The sequence below is a fragment of the Macaca thibetana genome, chromosome 3 (assembly GCF_024542745.1).
Source record: "Macaca thibetana thibetana isolate TM-01 chromosome 3, ASM2454274v1, whole genome shotgun sequence".
NCBI classification, from domain to species: domain Eukaryota; kingdom Metazoa; phylum Chordata; class Mammalia; order Primates; family Cercopithecidae; genus Macaca; species Macaca thibetana.
Genome location: NC_065580.1, coordinates 129,352,644 through 129,368,711, shown reverse-complemented (window position 1 = coordinate 129,368,711; position 16,068 = coordinate 129,352,644). Strand labels below are relative to the sequence as shown.

Genomic DNA, 16,068 nt, shown 5'->3' with positions numbered 1-16,068 from the left:
AGTCAAAAAATGCGAATGAAAAAACACATATGATACATATGATTTAAAATATGCATACAGCATGGCATTAAATTAATGGTATAAAAAGAAATTTGGCTGTAGCACCTCTATCTTCAAAAGTTAATCTAGTCAAAGGCTTTTCTTAGGTTCTTTGCCTTTAAGGGAAAACGCCTTGCATTTGGGCTTATATTTCATATTATTCTCTAGAAATCCAGCAAAATGGAAATATGCAGAATACAGTGAAATTTCTCCCTCCTGCCCAACCACCAGACCCCTTTCTATGCATTTACATGCATGTATACAAACATGTTCATCCTATACATATTATACCAAAATTTGCATTTTTCACTAAATAGTATATTTATCTTTCTAGGATATAAATATAGATCTCCTTTTTCCTTTAATGGCTACATAGTATTTCATACTATTTTCTAATTTATTCAACCATTACGTATTTCTAAGCTAACTCCTTTTTTTTTTTTTTTTTTTTTTTTTTGCTATTTCACACTGTACCGCTATGAATATCCATGTGCACATATCTTTGAACTTCTGCAAGATACACAGATATGGAACTGGGCAAACTCGACAGAACTACTGAGAATGATTTAGATTTATAATTTGCCTCATAACAAATCAATTTCAGATAGAAGAGTTACATGTATTTTTAATGAACCAAATCAAAAGAGCTGACAGAGAATGGAATATTAACAATTAAAATACAAAAGCATTGGTATGCAACAAGATCTATAAAAAAGAAGAAAAATAAAATGCAAAGGTAACAATGGATGGATTTAACTCTGAAAGTATAAAAACTTAATAAAATATAAATTCGTAACACTAACAAAAAAAGATAAAGAATGCGTTAAATGTTTGTAACACAATAAAAACGTACTATTATTGGAATCCAATATCTAAATGGACAATAAAAGGAAATTAAAAAGAGTAAAATTTAAATAGGTACTAATGTGTAACTATTAGCAATTTTTCCTGGTGAAGATTATCATTATGACTAAAAAAAAAAAAAGAAATTTTACAAAACACATCTTAAAAATAAAGACTGCTAGAGCTTCAGGGAAACCAAAGAACTGAGGGAAAGCAACTTGGTAACACCGATTAAAATAGAAAATATCTGTGTTTTTTGATCCTATGCCTGGAAATTTATTTTGTGGAGATTAAGGAAGGAGTGGGAGGTCTTTAAACAAAGTTGATCAGTGCAGCATTATTTAGAAGTCAAAGGTGTGAAACCTAGATGTTAACAATAACAGGATAAACAACACTATGTTGAAACACAGTTCACATCAAATTATTATTAGTTTTTGAGACAGGTCTTGGTCTGTCCCCCAGGCTGGAGTGCAGTGGTGTGATCTCGGCTGCCTGCAACCTCCATCTCTTGGGCTCAAGTGATTCTCTCACCTCAGACTTTCAAGTAGCGGGGACTACAGGTGTGTGCCACCACAACCTGGCTAATTTTTTTATTTTCTGTAGAGACAGAGTCTCACCACGTTGCTCCTGGGCTCAAGTGATCTACCCTTCTCGGCCTCCCAAAGAGCTAGGATTACAGGTGTGAGTCACTGCACTTGGCCCCAAATTATTATTATTTATTTATTTATTTTTTGTGAGACAGAGTTTCGCTCTTGTTGCCCAGGCTGGAGTGCAATGGCGCGATCTCAGCTCACTGCAACCTCCGTCTCCTGGGTTCGAGTGAATCTCCGGCCTCAGCCTCACGAGTAGCTGGGATTACAGGTATGCACCACCACACCCGGCTAATTTTGTAATTTTAGTAGATACAGACTTTCACCATGTTGGCCAGGCTGGTCTCGAACTCCCAACCTCAGGTGATCTGCCCACCTTGGCCTCCCAAAGTGCTGGGATTACAGGCATGAGCCATTGCGCCCGGCCCCAAAATTATTCTTAAAAGCAGAAGACTGTAGGAATAGTGGATATATAAAGGTCATGGGATTATGAATATGGTTTCTCATTAATGTCCCCTTAATATATGATATCTTTACAAAGGCTACAGAGTCTATAAAACTAGGAAACACATTTACAGGGAAGATGGGAGTGATAATTTCTGGAATGGGACTGGTTTTTCTGGACATCATGAGATACAGCTCTCCATGATTAAACAGCAAGTGACATAAATTCAACATTAATATAATAAAATCTTAGCGAATCAAGTTTTCACAATACAAAGATGTTGTACATGCTAGTGGCTCTATAAATAACACATGCTTTTATTTAACATCAAGACACTTCAGCGCAAAGACACAAAGTACTAAACGGAATATAACAAACTTATTTTTGTATTGATAAATACTTACCAAGTAATAACTGTAGTATATAAAATATAAGTCCAAAGACACTGTTTGGCTGGTTTAATACACCATCCTTTCCAAAAATGGAACCCAAAAGACCAAATCCTCGACCCCATCTGTAAAATAAGGAAAACCGGTAACCCTATATTGGAATTTCCCTATTTTAAAAAATGTAAAATTATTTGAGAACGTTATCCAATTCTAAAATCAACTAAGCTGTCAAATGTCTTAAATGTCCTGTGTTGAGAGTGATTTACCCCAAAGAGGGAGGCCAGTCACTAGATTTCTGATTAAAAATAATCATCTAAAATGAACCTACCTAAAAGTGCCAGTATACCCATCTGAATCTCTCAGTTGCCAATTTCTATGTATTCTCTTTTCCAAAAGGTAGGGCAAAGTATTCATTTTCCAGTGGCATTAGTATTTGCAGAAGGAGACTTCTCTCTGCTTAAGCCAGGGTCTCTTAACAGTGGACCACTGACATTTTGGGCTACATAATTCTTTGTGCTGGGGAGTGTTCTGTGTATTACATAACTAACAGTACCCTGGGGCTCCCCCAACTAGATGCTGCTAGTACTCCTCCACCCCAGGTGTGACTACCAAAAACACAGTCACAGCCATTGCCAAATGTCTGCCGGGACACAACTGCCCCCGGTTGAAAGCCATAGATGTAAGGGGTGCTATTAATTCACTCAGAGAATACAGATTGAAAAGTTGTTTCTTCACAAATTTCACCAGGATATGCATTAAGCAATACACTGGGAATGTATTTTTTAAATGTAGGGCTGGGCATGGTGGCTCACGCCTGTAATCCCAGCACTTTGGGAGGCCGAGGCAGGCAGATCACGAGGTCAAGATTTTGAGACCAGGCTTGCCAACATGGTGAAACCCCTGTCTGTACTCAAAACACAAAAAATTAGCTGGGCATGGTGGCGTGCACCTGTAATCCCAGCTAAATGGGAGGTTGAGGCAGAAGAATCTCTTGAACCCGGGGAGCAGAGCCGAGACTGCACCACTGCATTCCAGCCTGGGCAACAAGAGAAAACAACATTTCAAAAAAAAAAAAAAAAAAAAAAAACCAAAAAACAAAAAACGGGATAATATCAGAAACTGTAGGTCTTTCCTGGACTCCTATATCAGAGATAAAAAACTGGATACATTATATGCCCTATCAGTTTTTATTTGCAATTTAACTTTAAATCTTGCATTTGACTAAACATTTTTAAAACTTGACTTTCTTTTTTAAATTGTTAATACTTATTTGATAAAACTTGATACAAATATCAAGCTAACATTCATTTTGAATAACAAAACCTTTAAAGATAATGTTAACTGTCGATGGAATGAGAGTGCTTCTTAAATACTAAAAAACATAACCAGTTATGGTGTTAAGTCAGTAGAGAAACACTCTAAATAAAATCTAAACTTTGGTTCTGAAGACAAACTGCCCCAAAGCAAGGATAAATACGTGGTTCTTCACGGGCTACAATAATTTAATGGCACTCAATGCCCAAGATAGAGAATGAAACCCCTGCATAACAGCGATGTTGGGAGAGAAAAATCACCCCGATTTTACAAACAAGTGAAAGCCATGAATATTTTTATTTTTATTGTACAATTATACAATCCTTTTTTTGTTTGTTTGTTTTGAGACAGGATGTTTCTCTGTTGCCCAGGCTACAGTGCAGTTACAATCAGGACTCACTGCAGCCTAGACCTCCCAGGTTCAAGTGATTCTCCTGCCTCAGCCTCCCAAAGTAGCTGAGACTATACAACACTCAACTTTTTTTTTTTTTTTTTTTTGTATTTTTTGTGGAGTTGCAGCTTTGCCATGTACCAAGGCCAGTCTCAAAGTACTGGGCTCAAGCAATCCTCTCACGTTGCCTCCTCCCAAAGTGCTGGGATTACAGGCTGAGCTACCACACCCAGCCTTCAGTTATACATTTCAAAGAACATAAAATAATTTCCATTATATTCATTTCTTCTTTCACTCATCTAAATACTTATTGGGCATGTACTGTGTGCACTGGTGCTAGGTGCTGGGGATGCAGAAGTGAACGAGCCAGACAAGGTGCTGCCCTTGTGGACCTTAAATTCTCTTTAGGGAAGAAATAAACAGGTAAACAAACGCCAGGTTACCTGCAGAAATGGACACACCTGGTAACAGATATACAGGAAAATTAGAAGGGGAACCTCTAGATCAGTGCTTCCGAAATTTTAAAAGCGCAATCACTTTGGGGTCTGGTTAAAATGTAAGCTTTTCCTTCAGTGCATCTGTGGTGGGGCCTAAGAGTCTGCGTTTCCAGAGAAAACAACCCAAAATGAAAAGCCTGCAGGTGATACTGACGCTTCTGGTCTGAAGACCACACTTGGAGATCCACAGCTGTGGTAAGAGAAGGGGTGCAGGAAGCTCCTCTAGCTCCATGGTCAGGAAGGACCTTTTTCAGGAATTAAGTTTTAAATGAGATCCTGAGTGATGGTAAGCAGTCAGTCTCATGAGCAATGGCAAGTCAAAGGCCTTGAGGTAGGAATGAGCTGTGGGTGTGCCAAGGAAGGTCATCAAGGCTGGGGCATGGTGATTGAGGAGAGTGACAGGAGAACTAGGTGTGAGTCCAATCATTTACATTATTTAGGGCCTTGTGTGTAGGCCGTGCCAAAGAGTTTGAATTTTATTCTAATTGCAATGAAAGACGTTCAGTAGCTTTCAAACCGGAGAGTGAGATAAGCTTATTTATGATTACTCTTTGCTGTGGCATAAAGAACAAACTGCTGGGGACCGGCGTACGGCCAGGGGGAAACTACATGCAATCAAACCTCTGAGCCCTACTCATCCCAGGCAGGAATTCAAATTTCAATCACTGCCTTTGGCAACAGAAATAAGTGGCATACTGCCAAAATGATCATGGCTAAACAGAATTTTTATATATTCAAAGCATTGGTCTATGCCTGATTATTTATGTAAGATCACATGGGTATTTTCCTTGAAAACAATGTGGCATCCACAAATGAATATATTATCAAAGTTATACATGCATAAGGTTTCAAAATAAAAGAACATCAAAGCCTTCTAATACAGAGATGTTCCCTCCTCTAGCCCTCCCCAAGCTCAGTTCTCATCCCCAGAGGCATCCACTTTGATGTCTGTTAACTGTTTTCACTTTTTTTTTTTTTTTTTTTTTGCTTTTTTTGAGATGGAGTCTCACTCCTGTTGCCTAGGCTGGAGTGCAGTGGCGCAATCTCCGCTCACTGCAAGCTCCGCCTCCCAGGTTCAGGCCATTCTCCTGCCTCAGCCTCCTGAGTAGCTGGGACTACAGGCGCACACCACCATGCCCAGCTAATTTTCTGTATTTTTAGTAGAGACAGGGGGTTTCACCGTGTTAGCCAGGATGGTCTCGATCTCCTGACCTCATGATCTGCCCGCCTCGGCCTCCCAAAGTGCTGGGATTACAGGCATGATTTCACTCTTATTTACTTCCACATTTCTAAATAATATGTTTACGTTGCTCTCTTTCTTTCTTTCTTTCTCTCTCTCTCTCTCTCTCTCTCCCTCCCTCCCTCCCTCCCTCCCTCCTTCCTTCCTTCCTTCCTTCTTTCTTTCTTTTCTTTCTTTCTTTCTTTTTTTCATTTTGAGACAGTCTCGCTCTATTGCCCACGCTGGCGTGTAGCAGCGCAACCTTGGCTCAGTGCAACCTTCACCTCCTGGATTCAAGTGCTTCTCCTGCCTCAGCCTTTTAAGTAGCTGGGATTATTGGCACCCGCCACCACGCCCAGCTAATTTTTGTATTTTCAGTAGAAATGGGTTTTCACCATGTTGGCTAGGCTGATCTTGAACTCCTGACCTCAGGTCATCTGTACGCCTTGGCCTCCCAAAGTGCTAGGATTACAGGCATGAGCCACTGTACCCAGCCCTAAATATTATCTTTTGACTTTCTAATACGGTAAGCCAGAATGTTGCTTTTTTTTTTTTTTCTTGAGATGGCGTCTCACTCTGTCAATCATGTTGGAGTGCAGTGGTGAGATCTGGGCTCACTGCAACCTCCACTTCCCAGTCTCAAGCAATATTCCTCCTCAGAATCTTGAGTAGCTTGGACCACAGGCATCCATCACCATGCCTGGCTAATTTTTGTATTTTTGGTAGAGATGAGGTTTCATCATGTTGCCCAGGCTGGTCTCGAACTCCCAAGCTCCGGCGATCAACCTATTTTGGCGTCCGCAAATGCTGGGATTACAGGTGTGAGTTACTGTGGCCAGCCAAATATTGCTTTAAAAAAAAATTATTATATAATAGAAAACTTCAAATGCACATACACAAAGTGAGCACAAGGATGTAATAAACACCCATGTATCTATCATTTCGCTATGGTAAACAGAAAAGGTATTATAAAAACAAAACACACACAAAATATCCAAAAACCCCCAGGTACCCATCACCAGCTTCAATAATTATGCCTTTCTTGTTTCATCTCCACTTTACATTCTCATCACTTGAGAATTACTTTTAGTTCTTTTATTTATTTTTATTGTTTGAGACAGAGTCTCGTTCTGTTGCCCAGGCCAGAGTGTAATGGTGCTATCTCGGCTCACTGAAACCTCTGCCTCCCGGGCTCGAGTGAGTCTCCTGTCTCAGCCTCCTGAGTACCTAGGATTACAGGCTCCCACCACCACACCGGGCTAATTTTTTTATTTTTGGTAGGGCCGGGGTTTCATCATGTTGCCCAGGCTGGTCTCGCCTCCTAGATTCAAGTGATTCTCCTGTCTCAGCCTCCTGAGTAGCTGGACCACAGGCATGTTCCACCACACCTGGCTAATTTTCTGTATTTTTTAGACCTCAAGTGATCTACCCACTCCAGCCTCCCAAAGTGCTGGGATTACAGGCACAAGCCACCATACCCAGCCACAAGTAAGTTAAACTTCTGATTACCTTTATTTACTGATTTGTTATTGATATTTTGGAAATCATTTGCTTTTTTCTTTGTTGTTTAAATTTTTGTTACTAATAAATATGCCATTATCTTGCTTTTACTACTTTATCAACATTTATTCTTTAAAACAATAATCTTAAAATTCTCTTTATTTTTATTTATATATTTATTTTTGAGATAAGAGTTTTGTTCTTGTTGCCCAGGCTGGAATGCAATGGTGCAATCTCGACTCACTGCAAACTCCACCTCCCGGGTTCAAGCGATTCTCCTGCCTCAGCCTCCCGAGTAGCTGGGATTACAGGTGCCTGCCACTACTCCTGCTAATTTTTTTGCATTTTTAGTAGAAGTAGGGTTTCACCATGGTGGCCAGGCTGGTCTCGAACTCCTGACCATTAAAAAGGAAGGATGGACCTTGGAAAGTCTTAAAAGGTGGAAGGAACATTTACGAGGCTTAGAAGGGTACGTGTAAGATGTTCTGAGGAACTTAGTGGAAGATTTGTAAACTTATTTGGTAAGTTGCTGTTTTGTTTTCATTATTTTTAATGTTATTACAATTATACATAATTTTAAAAAATCAGATAGTGCTACAAGACTTGGAACAAAACCCAGCATTCCTCTGACCCTTGAGGTATCCTCCTTAGAAGCAACTCATTTTAGTGGTTTCTCTCAATATTTACCCACAAATTTCTTTTTACAAAAATGCCTTATTATTTTTGCTTTTTAATTAAAAAAATTTTTTTTGTAGAGACGGGGTTTCGCCATTTTGGCCAGGCTGGTCTCGAACTCCTGGGCTAAAGTGATCCTCCCACCTCAGCCTCCCAAAGCACTGGGATTACAGGCATGAGCCACCAGGCCTGGCCACTTATAATTTTTGGATCATCTATCACTGTATGCTAACCTAGACTGTTTGGTAGACTTTCACTTCCCTTTCCCCCTCCCAATACCATAATTTGTACTTATATCGAAATTTTTGGTTCTATCAGTATATATTGTTTACGTGATTATCACTATATTGTCTGACACAGAGCCCAGAATGATCTGTTCTAACAAGATTCTGTAGAGTGAATCAAGTCACAAGCGATCAGTACATAGAAAATGACAGTAACACAACACCAAGTTGCACAGTCCAGGCATCATTTTCCCCAGCATGTTAAAAGTGCTCACACCTGGTATCCCAGCACTTTGGGAGGCTGAGGCGGGCGGATCATTTGAGGTCAGGAGTTCGAGATCCGCCTGGCCAACGTGGCGAAACCCCCATGTCTACTAAAAATACAAAAATTAGGTGGTTGTGGTGGCAAGCACTTGTAATCCCAGCTACTCAGGAGACTGAAGCCAGAGAATTGCTTGAACCCAGGACGCAAGCCGAGATCGCGCCACTGCACTCCAGCCTGGGTGAAAGAGCAAGACTCCATCTCGGAAAAAAAAAGAAAAAAGAAAAAGAAAAATTCAACGTCTTTTTTTTTTCTTTTTTTTTGAGATGGGGTCTTGCTCTGTTGCCCAGGCTGGAGTGCAGTGGCACAATCTCAGTTCCCTGCAAGCTCCGCCTCCCGGGTTCATGCCATTTTCCTGCCTCAGCCTCCCGAGTAGCTGGGACTACAGGTGCCCACCACCACGCCTGGCTAGGTTTTTTTTCCTGTATTTTTAGTAGAGACGGGGTTTCACCATGTTAGCCAGGATGGTCTTGATCTCCTGGACCTCATGATCCGCTTGTCTCGGCCTCCCAGAGTGCTGGGATTACAGGCGTGAGCAACAAGTCTTTAAACTCTGCTAGTAGTTTTACTAGAAATATCATTGCTTTCATCATCTGGTAACAAGGTTACATGGATTTTGAGTGGTCTGCCCCATTCCTGTCCCATAACCTCTGGTACTTTTTAGAAATACTTTTTATTGGAGCATCATTATACATCATGAAGTACATAAAGTACATAAAGTTCAGCGAATTTCTATGAGCTGAACACAAGCCTGCACCAGTAGCCGGATCAAGAAACAGAGCAATAAGGCCAGGTGCGGTAGCTCATGCCTGTAATTCCAGCACTGTGGGAGGCCAAAGCAGGTGGAGCACTTGAGGTCAGGATTTCAAGACTAGCCTGGCCAGCATGGTGAAACCCCATCTCTTCTCAAACACATGGTAGCACACGCCTATAGTCCCATGGTGAAACCCCATCTCTTCTCAAATATGTGGTGGCACACGCCTGTAGTCCCAACTACTTGGGAGGCTGAGGCAGAGAATCGCTTGATCCCGCGAGGCAGAGGTTATAGTGAGCTGAGATCACGCTATTGCACTCCAGCCTGGGTGACAGAGCACAACTCTGTCTCAAAAAAAAAAAAAAAAAACCTTAAGAAAAAGAAACATAACAATACCAGCAGCACCTCAGAGGCACCCAACCCCCATGCCCTTCTTCCAGTTACCCCTCCTCCCCCAGAATAACCACTCTCCTGGGGTCTTTCTAAAAAATATTATATTTAACATCATAATATACCAAACAGTATAGTAAATGTAAAATGAAATAAGCATACAAAAATAAAATACATTTAATAATGTATTTTTAAAAATTATTTTTTACAAGGCACATACCCTTATAGCCACACCCACATCGAGAAACAGAACTTTGGCAGGGCATGGTGGCTCATGCCTCTAATCCAGCACTTCGGGAGGCCAAGGTGGGAGAACTGCTTGAGCCCAGGAGTTCAAGATCAGCCTGGGCAACATAATGAGACTCTGTCCCTACCTAAAAAAAAAGAAGAAAGAAAAAAAAAATTGCTGGGCGTGATGGCATATGCCTGCAGTCCCAGTTACTCGGAAGGCTGATCACTTGAGCCCAGGAGTTTCAGGCGGCAAGCAGTGAGCTATGATTGTGCCACCATACTGCAGCCTGGGTGACAGAGTGAGAGCCTGTCTTAAAAAAAAAAAGAAAAAGAAAAAAGAAAGTAAATAGAACTTTGCTAGCCCCTCTCTGTGCCCCAATGCAATCAAACACCTCTTCTTTCCTCTAAAACCACTATCTCAACTTTCACCCTTGAGTTTCTCTAAGGATTTATGACAACTGAGCATTCCTAGACACTATATAGTTTAACCCCCACTCTCATTCTCTTTTACTTGATATGTTGTTTAGGACTCTCTTAAGCTATAGGTTCCTTGCCCTAGTATTTTTAGGGCTCAATTCTGTAGAAAATAAATTTTTCCAGGGACATGTTATACTATCCATCACAAAAATATCTATCATTAACTGTCATCATATTTCCTTTTGAGCACAAATTGCTTTTCATGGAGTTACGAATTTATATTTTGTTTGCTTAGTTTTCTATGTCACTATTACTGGTTTTCTGAACCCCTTGTGAGCAATACTTTAAACAAGATCAGTCATGTGAAGAAATCTATGATTTTCATCTTTCTCTGAAGACATCTCTGTTGGAGCCCTCGCCTTCCTGGTGCTCTCTGGATGACATGGTTTGGGCTGACTACTCACTACGCCTGCTGCAGCTGTCGTCCTAAGACTTCCAATCTCTTCCATATAATGGAAGAAATACAAGAATCTTCCATTTCTTATATTTGCTGTCTCCCATTTCTCCCTGGTTTACTTTACTTGGTGGCACAATCCTCTAACAGTTTCTTTCCTTGAGAAAATACACACAGGAGGTCAAATTTCTGGATGCTGGACATCTAAAAATGTCTTTCTTCTGCTATCATAATTGGTTGATAGTTTGTTTGGGTATATAATTATACATTAAAAATAAGTTTCTGGCTAGGTGTGATGGCTCATGCCTGTTATTGCAGAACTCTGGGAGGCTCAGGATTGCTTGAGGACAGGAGTTCAAGACCAGCCTGGGCAACATGGTGAGACCCCATCTCTACAAAAAATTAAAACATTAGATAGGTGTGGTGGCACACACCTGTAGCCCCAGCTACTTGGGTAGCTGGGGTGGGATGACTGGGTCCAGCAGTTCGAGGCCACAGTGAACAAGGATCATATCGCTCCATTCTGGCTTGGGTGACAGAGCGAGACCCTGTCACAAAAACATAAAAACTAAAAAAAGTAATGACAATTTTCCCTCAGAATGTTTTAAAGACACATTTCTTTAGTGTCATGATCAGACTATTACAGTTGGCAATCAACAGCATGGGTGCAAAAAAAGTCTACATTACAATTCGTTGGATTGTTTTAGTTTCCAGAGAACAGAAACTAAAATGCCCTGTTATACAATTACAGCCCAAAGACACCCCTCAAGTCTTTTGCCCATACACATGAGTATTGTCTGAAGCATATCCCTGAAGCAGTTAGGCCCCCACCACCATGCCTGGTTGAGTTCGCAAATCTGTTGTAACCTGAGGCTTCCCTGTCGCTGCTCTGGCTAAGCCTTATTTCTCTTGCTAAGCCTTGTTTCCTGCAGTAATTAATGCCCTCTGCCTCTGCCATAGCTACTGCTGCTACTGCAACCACCGCAGCCACCTTGGTTTCAGGGTTTGGCAAAATATTGGCTTCTACCACCATAGGGGCCAGAGCTTCCGCCTCCAAAGGTTTTTCTCTTTATGGGTCCAAAATTTGAACACTGACTGTTGTAACTGCCAAAATCACTGTCACTTCCACCACATCCAAAATTGCTTCCATTATTACCAAATCCATGACAGTCATCCCCACTGCCACCATATCCACCACCATCATTGCTGGCACCAAAGCCATCATGACCAAACTTGTCACTCCCACCAAATCACTTCCACGACCACCACCAGTTTCTAGGACCCCTTTGACCTCTTTGGCTGGATGAGCCACCAGCCATGTCTTGCTGCAACCTGGGCTTTCCTTACTTCACAGCCATGGCCATTTACAGGATAATATTTCTGAATGACAGTCTTAGCCATGGAGTCATGGTCATCAAAGGTTATAAAAGCAAAGACCCTTTTCTTGCTACTGCCTCAGTCAGTTGTGATTTCAATCGCTTCAATTTTCCTATCCTGTTTAAGGATAGGAAATATCTTTTCCACAGTCACATAGGCACCCGGTCTTTGAGAATCTTCTCTTCAGACAGCTCTCTGAGGTTCCACAGCTCTTCTATCCACCTGGTATGGCCTTGATTCATGGCTATATCCATCTCCTCCACAGTGGCAGATGACCAACCCAAAGCCCCCAGAGTGCTTAAAGTCTAGGTCTCAGGACCACACAGTCATGAGCATGGTTCAGAAGGGCTCCCCAGACTCAGCTGTTTCAAGGCTTCCGCAGCTTCGGGCTCTTTAGGAGACTGGCTTAGACATGCCCGCAGTGGGAAGAGAGGCTTGAACGATGCTTCCTCGGCAGCATTGAAGGCCACAAATCCCTCAACATTTTTAAAGATACTGTTCCACCATCCTGCTTTCAGAGTTGGTTTTTGAAAAATCTGATGCTGTTCTGAGCTTTGAATGTGACCTGTTTCTGCTCTAAGAATCTTCTTTTTAATCTGGGTATTCTCGAATTTCACAAAGGATGTGCCTTGTTGTGGGAGTTGAGTGTTGAAGGGCTCTTTCAATGCAGAAATTCACATTCTTCAATATTAGGAAATGTTCATACATTTCTTAGCCAAATGTTGGCCCTCTAATTTTCTTTGATCTTTTCTTCTATTTTCCCTCTTTTTCCTTTTACTCCATTTGTAGGAGATTAGCATGATATATTCTCCCAAACCCATTAAATTCATTTATTAAACTTATTGCTAACTCATGTTTAATTTTATGTGTTCTCTCTTAGTCTCTGATTATTTCTTTTACATAAATAGCATCTTGCTTTAAGGATATCACTTTTTTTTTTTTTTTTTTTTTTTTTTTTTGGAGATGGAGTCTTACTCTGTCGCGCAGTGGTGTGATCTCTGCTCACTGAAACCTCCGCTCCCGGGTTCAAGCGATTCTCCTGCCTCATCCTCCCAAGTAGCTGGGATTACTGGCACCCACCACCATGCCTGACTAATTTTTATATTTTCAGTAGAGATGGGGTTTCACCATGTTGGCAAGGATGGTCTCGAACTCCTGACCTCAAATGATCCACTCACTTCAGCCTCCCAATGTGCTGGGATTATAGACATGAGCCACTGCACCCAGTCAAGGATATCACTTTTTCTTAGATCTAAGGAGATCAAATGATTTATGTTTAAGTTTATTTCTGGCTACTTCAATTTTTGGTTGCTCTGAGTTCCTTGGACATACATCCATATGTGTCTGTCTCTTATACCAGAGACTTCTCAAATGTTTGAGGACCACTAATTGTCTATTCATTTGTAAGATCAAGGCATTAAAAATCTGAGTGTCAGCCAGGCACACTGCCTCACGCCTGTAATGCCAGCACTTTGGGAGGCTGAGGTTAGAGGGATTGCTTGAACCTAGGAGTCTGAGACCAGCCTGAGCAACATAGTGAAACCCTGCCTCGACCAAAAACAAACGAAAAAACAAAAAAAAAAATGCCAAAAAAATATTAGCTGGATGTGGTGGCACACGCCTGTAGTCCTAGCTACTAGGGAGGCTGGGGTGGGAGGATCAGTTAAGCCCAGAAGTCAAGGCTGCAGTGAATTGTATTTGTGCTACTGCATTCTAGCCTGGCAGAATGAGATACTATCATACTATCTCAAAAACAAAACAAAACAAAACAAATCTGGATGCCAATTCCAGTGCTGGATAAAATATAATATGCCCACTACAAGCTGTTCTTCCTGACAGATTACAATTAAAAATTGGACAACACAAAAAGCAACTGAGGATTCTGAAAAGGAAAAATAGCTGGTTGATAGAGGGGAGGAGTAAAAACTGGAAGATGAACTAGTACATTGGAGTTTCTTGGGTTCTTTTCCCCTCTTCTTTGCAGAATTGCCCAAAGGGGTAAGGTATGTGAGGGGTCAGACAGCAAACAAACAAACAAACAAACAAACACAAAAAAACCCACAAAACTTTCTGGCCAGAGGAGGAGGACAAGAGATCCATGTGGGCTGGAGAGCACGATGATAGCGTATTTTCACATTCATTATTTTTTCCCTCTTGGCCTTGCCTAAAGGTTGGCCAGCAGTCCAGGCACCTCAAAGCCTGAGAAAAGCCTGTCTCCTTCCCTGGAAGAAATGAGAGAAGGGGTCTCTGTGGCCCTAAGTATGTAAAAGGAATCCTGTTGTTTATTCTCTTTTCTTTGACTGCCTCACTCTTCGGGTGCCAGTCACATGGAACTGTGTGACAGTGAAGGAGGTTAAAACTGTCTGAGAGAAACCTATCTTTCTAGCAAGAGAAACGGAAAGGGGTGCCTGGGAGCCAGAGACAGGGAAGAAAATTCCAGCAAGGAAAGGACCAGAGAAGGGAATCCCTTAATTCTGTGTAGGAACCATCACAAGTCCCAGACTCACCCAAGTGGCACATGCATGGAATAGACCCCAAAGGCATAGCAAAGTCTCTCAGAAATAAACTATGATATAAACCATCACTCAAATTGTAGACAAATCACTGAGAGGCGCACATGAGGGCAAACTCAAACAGGATAGCAAACACTTTTAAAATAAAACTGGCATTGAACCCATCACCCACAGAAGGAGAGACAGAGCTTGTGGAACTGGATTGCCTGTTAAAGCAAAATCATCATTCTCCAAATGTTAACAGCACCCAGACTCTTACAACATAATCTTCAAAATACATTAATGATGCACTCCAAGCTTATATGACATACAAAGAACCAGAAGAATGTTACCAATTATCAAGAGAAACAAACTATGATGAACAGATGTCAACCCTGAGATGACATAGATTCTGGAATTATCAGAATAAGATTTAAAACAGTTGTTACATCTATGTTCCACAAATGAAAGTAAAGAGAAATGACTGGGAAGAAGGAAGTTCTCAGCAGAGAAAAAGTAACCATTAAAAAAAAAAAAAAAAGTCCAGGCACCGTGGCTCACACGTGTAATCCCAGCACTTTGGGAGGCCGAGACAGGCGGATCACAAGGTCAGGAGATCAATACCATCCTGGCTAACACGGTGAAACCCCGTCTCTATTAAAAATACAAAAAATTAGCTGGGCGTGGTGGTGAGCGCCTGTAGTCCCAGGTACTCGGGAGGCTGAGGCAGGAGAATGGCGTGAACCCGGCAGGCAGAGGTTGCAGTGAGCCGAGATTGTGCCACTGCACTCCAGCCTGGGCAACAGAGCAAGACTCCATCTCAAAAAAAAAAAAAAAGGGAACTATAGAACTAAATAATATAAGATCTGAAATTAAAAATCCACTAGATGAGGTCAATAGCAGAATGGAGATACCAAAGGGAAGATTCAGTGAGTTGAAAGATTAACAGAAATTATCCAATTTGAACAACAGAGAGGAAAAACATATTTAAAAAAAAAAAGAATGGAGACTTAAAGAACAATCTTAAATATCAATCTGAAATACAGGACAATATTTTGGTAGTGTCCTATATTTAACAATCTTAAATACAGGATAGTATCAAAAGGTCTAATATTTATTTCATTGGACTTCTGGAAGGAGAAAGATTGGTGCACAAAAATGTATGAAAAAATAGTGGCTAACAACTTCCCAAATTTAGCCAAATATAAAAATTTATAGATTCAAAAACTCAGTGAACATTAGAGTTGATTAAACTCAAAGAATGCCACATCCAGACACATCATAACCAAACTACTAAAAACCAAAGACAGAAAAGCTCTTGAAAGCATCCAGAGAAAAATGACACATTATATAAGCAGACAAGAATTCAAATGCCTACCAATTTTGTATCAGAAACCATGGAGGGGGCCGGGTGCAGTGGCTCATGCCTGTAATCCCAGCACTTTGGGAGACCAAGGCAGGTGGATCACGAGGTCAGGAGATCGAAGACCATCCTGGCCAACATG

The 16,068-nt window shown here is 41.1% G+C and overlaps 1 protein-coding gene across 4 annotated transcripts in view; it reads right to left on the bottom strand.

The window, feature by feature from the left end:
* The window catches only part of VKORC1L1 (vitamin K epoxide reductase complex subunit 1 like 1), a 166,576-nt gene that overhangs the window by 91,476 nt on the left and 59,032 nt on the right, over positions 1 to 16,068 (bottom strand). For 3 of the 4 annotated variants that reach the window (XM_050783601.1, XM_050783603.1, XM_050783604.1), the window contains exon 2: positions 2,322 to 2,431. The exons of the other annotated variant lie outside the window; for it this stretch is intronic. In XM_050783601.1, coding sequence (XP_050639558.1) covers positions 2,322 to 2,431 — 110 coding nt within the window. The remainder of the gene's footprint in view (positions 1 to 2,321; positions 2,432 to 16,068) is intronic. 4 annotated transcript variants of the gene reach the window in all.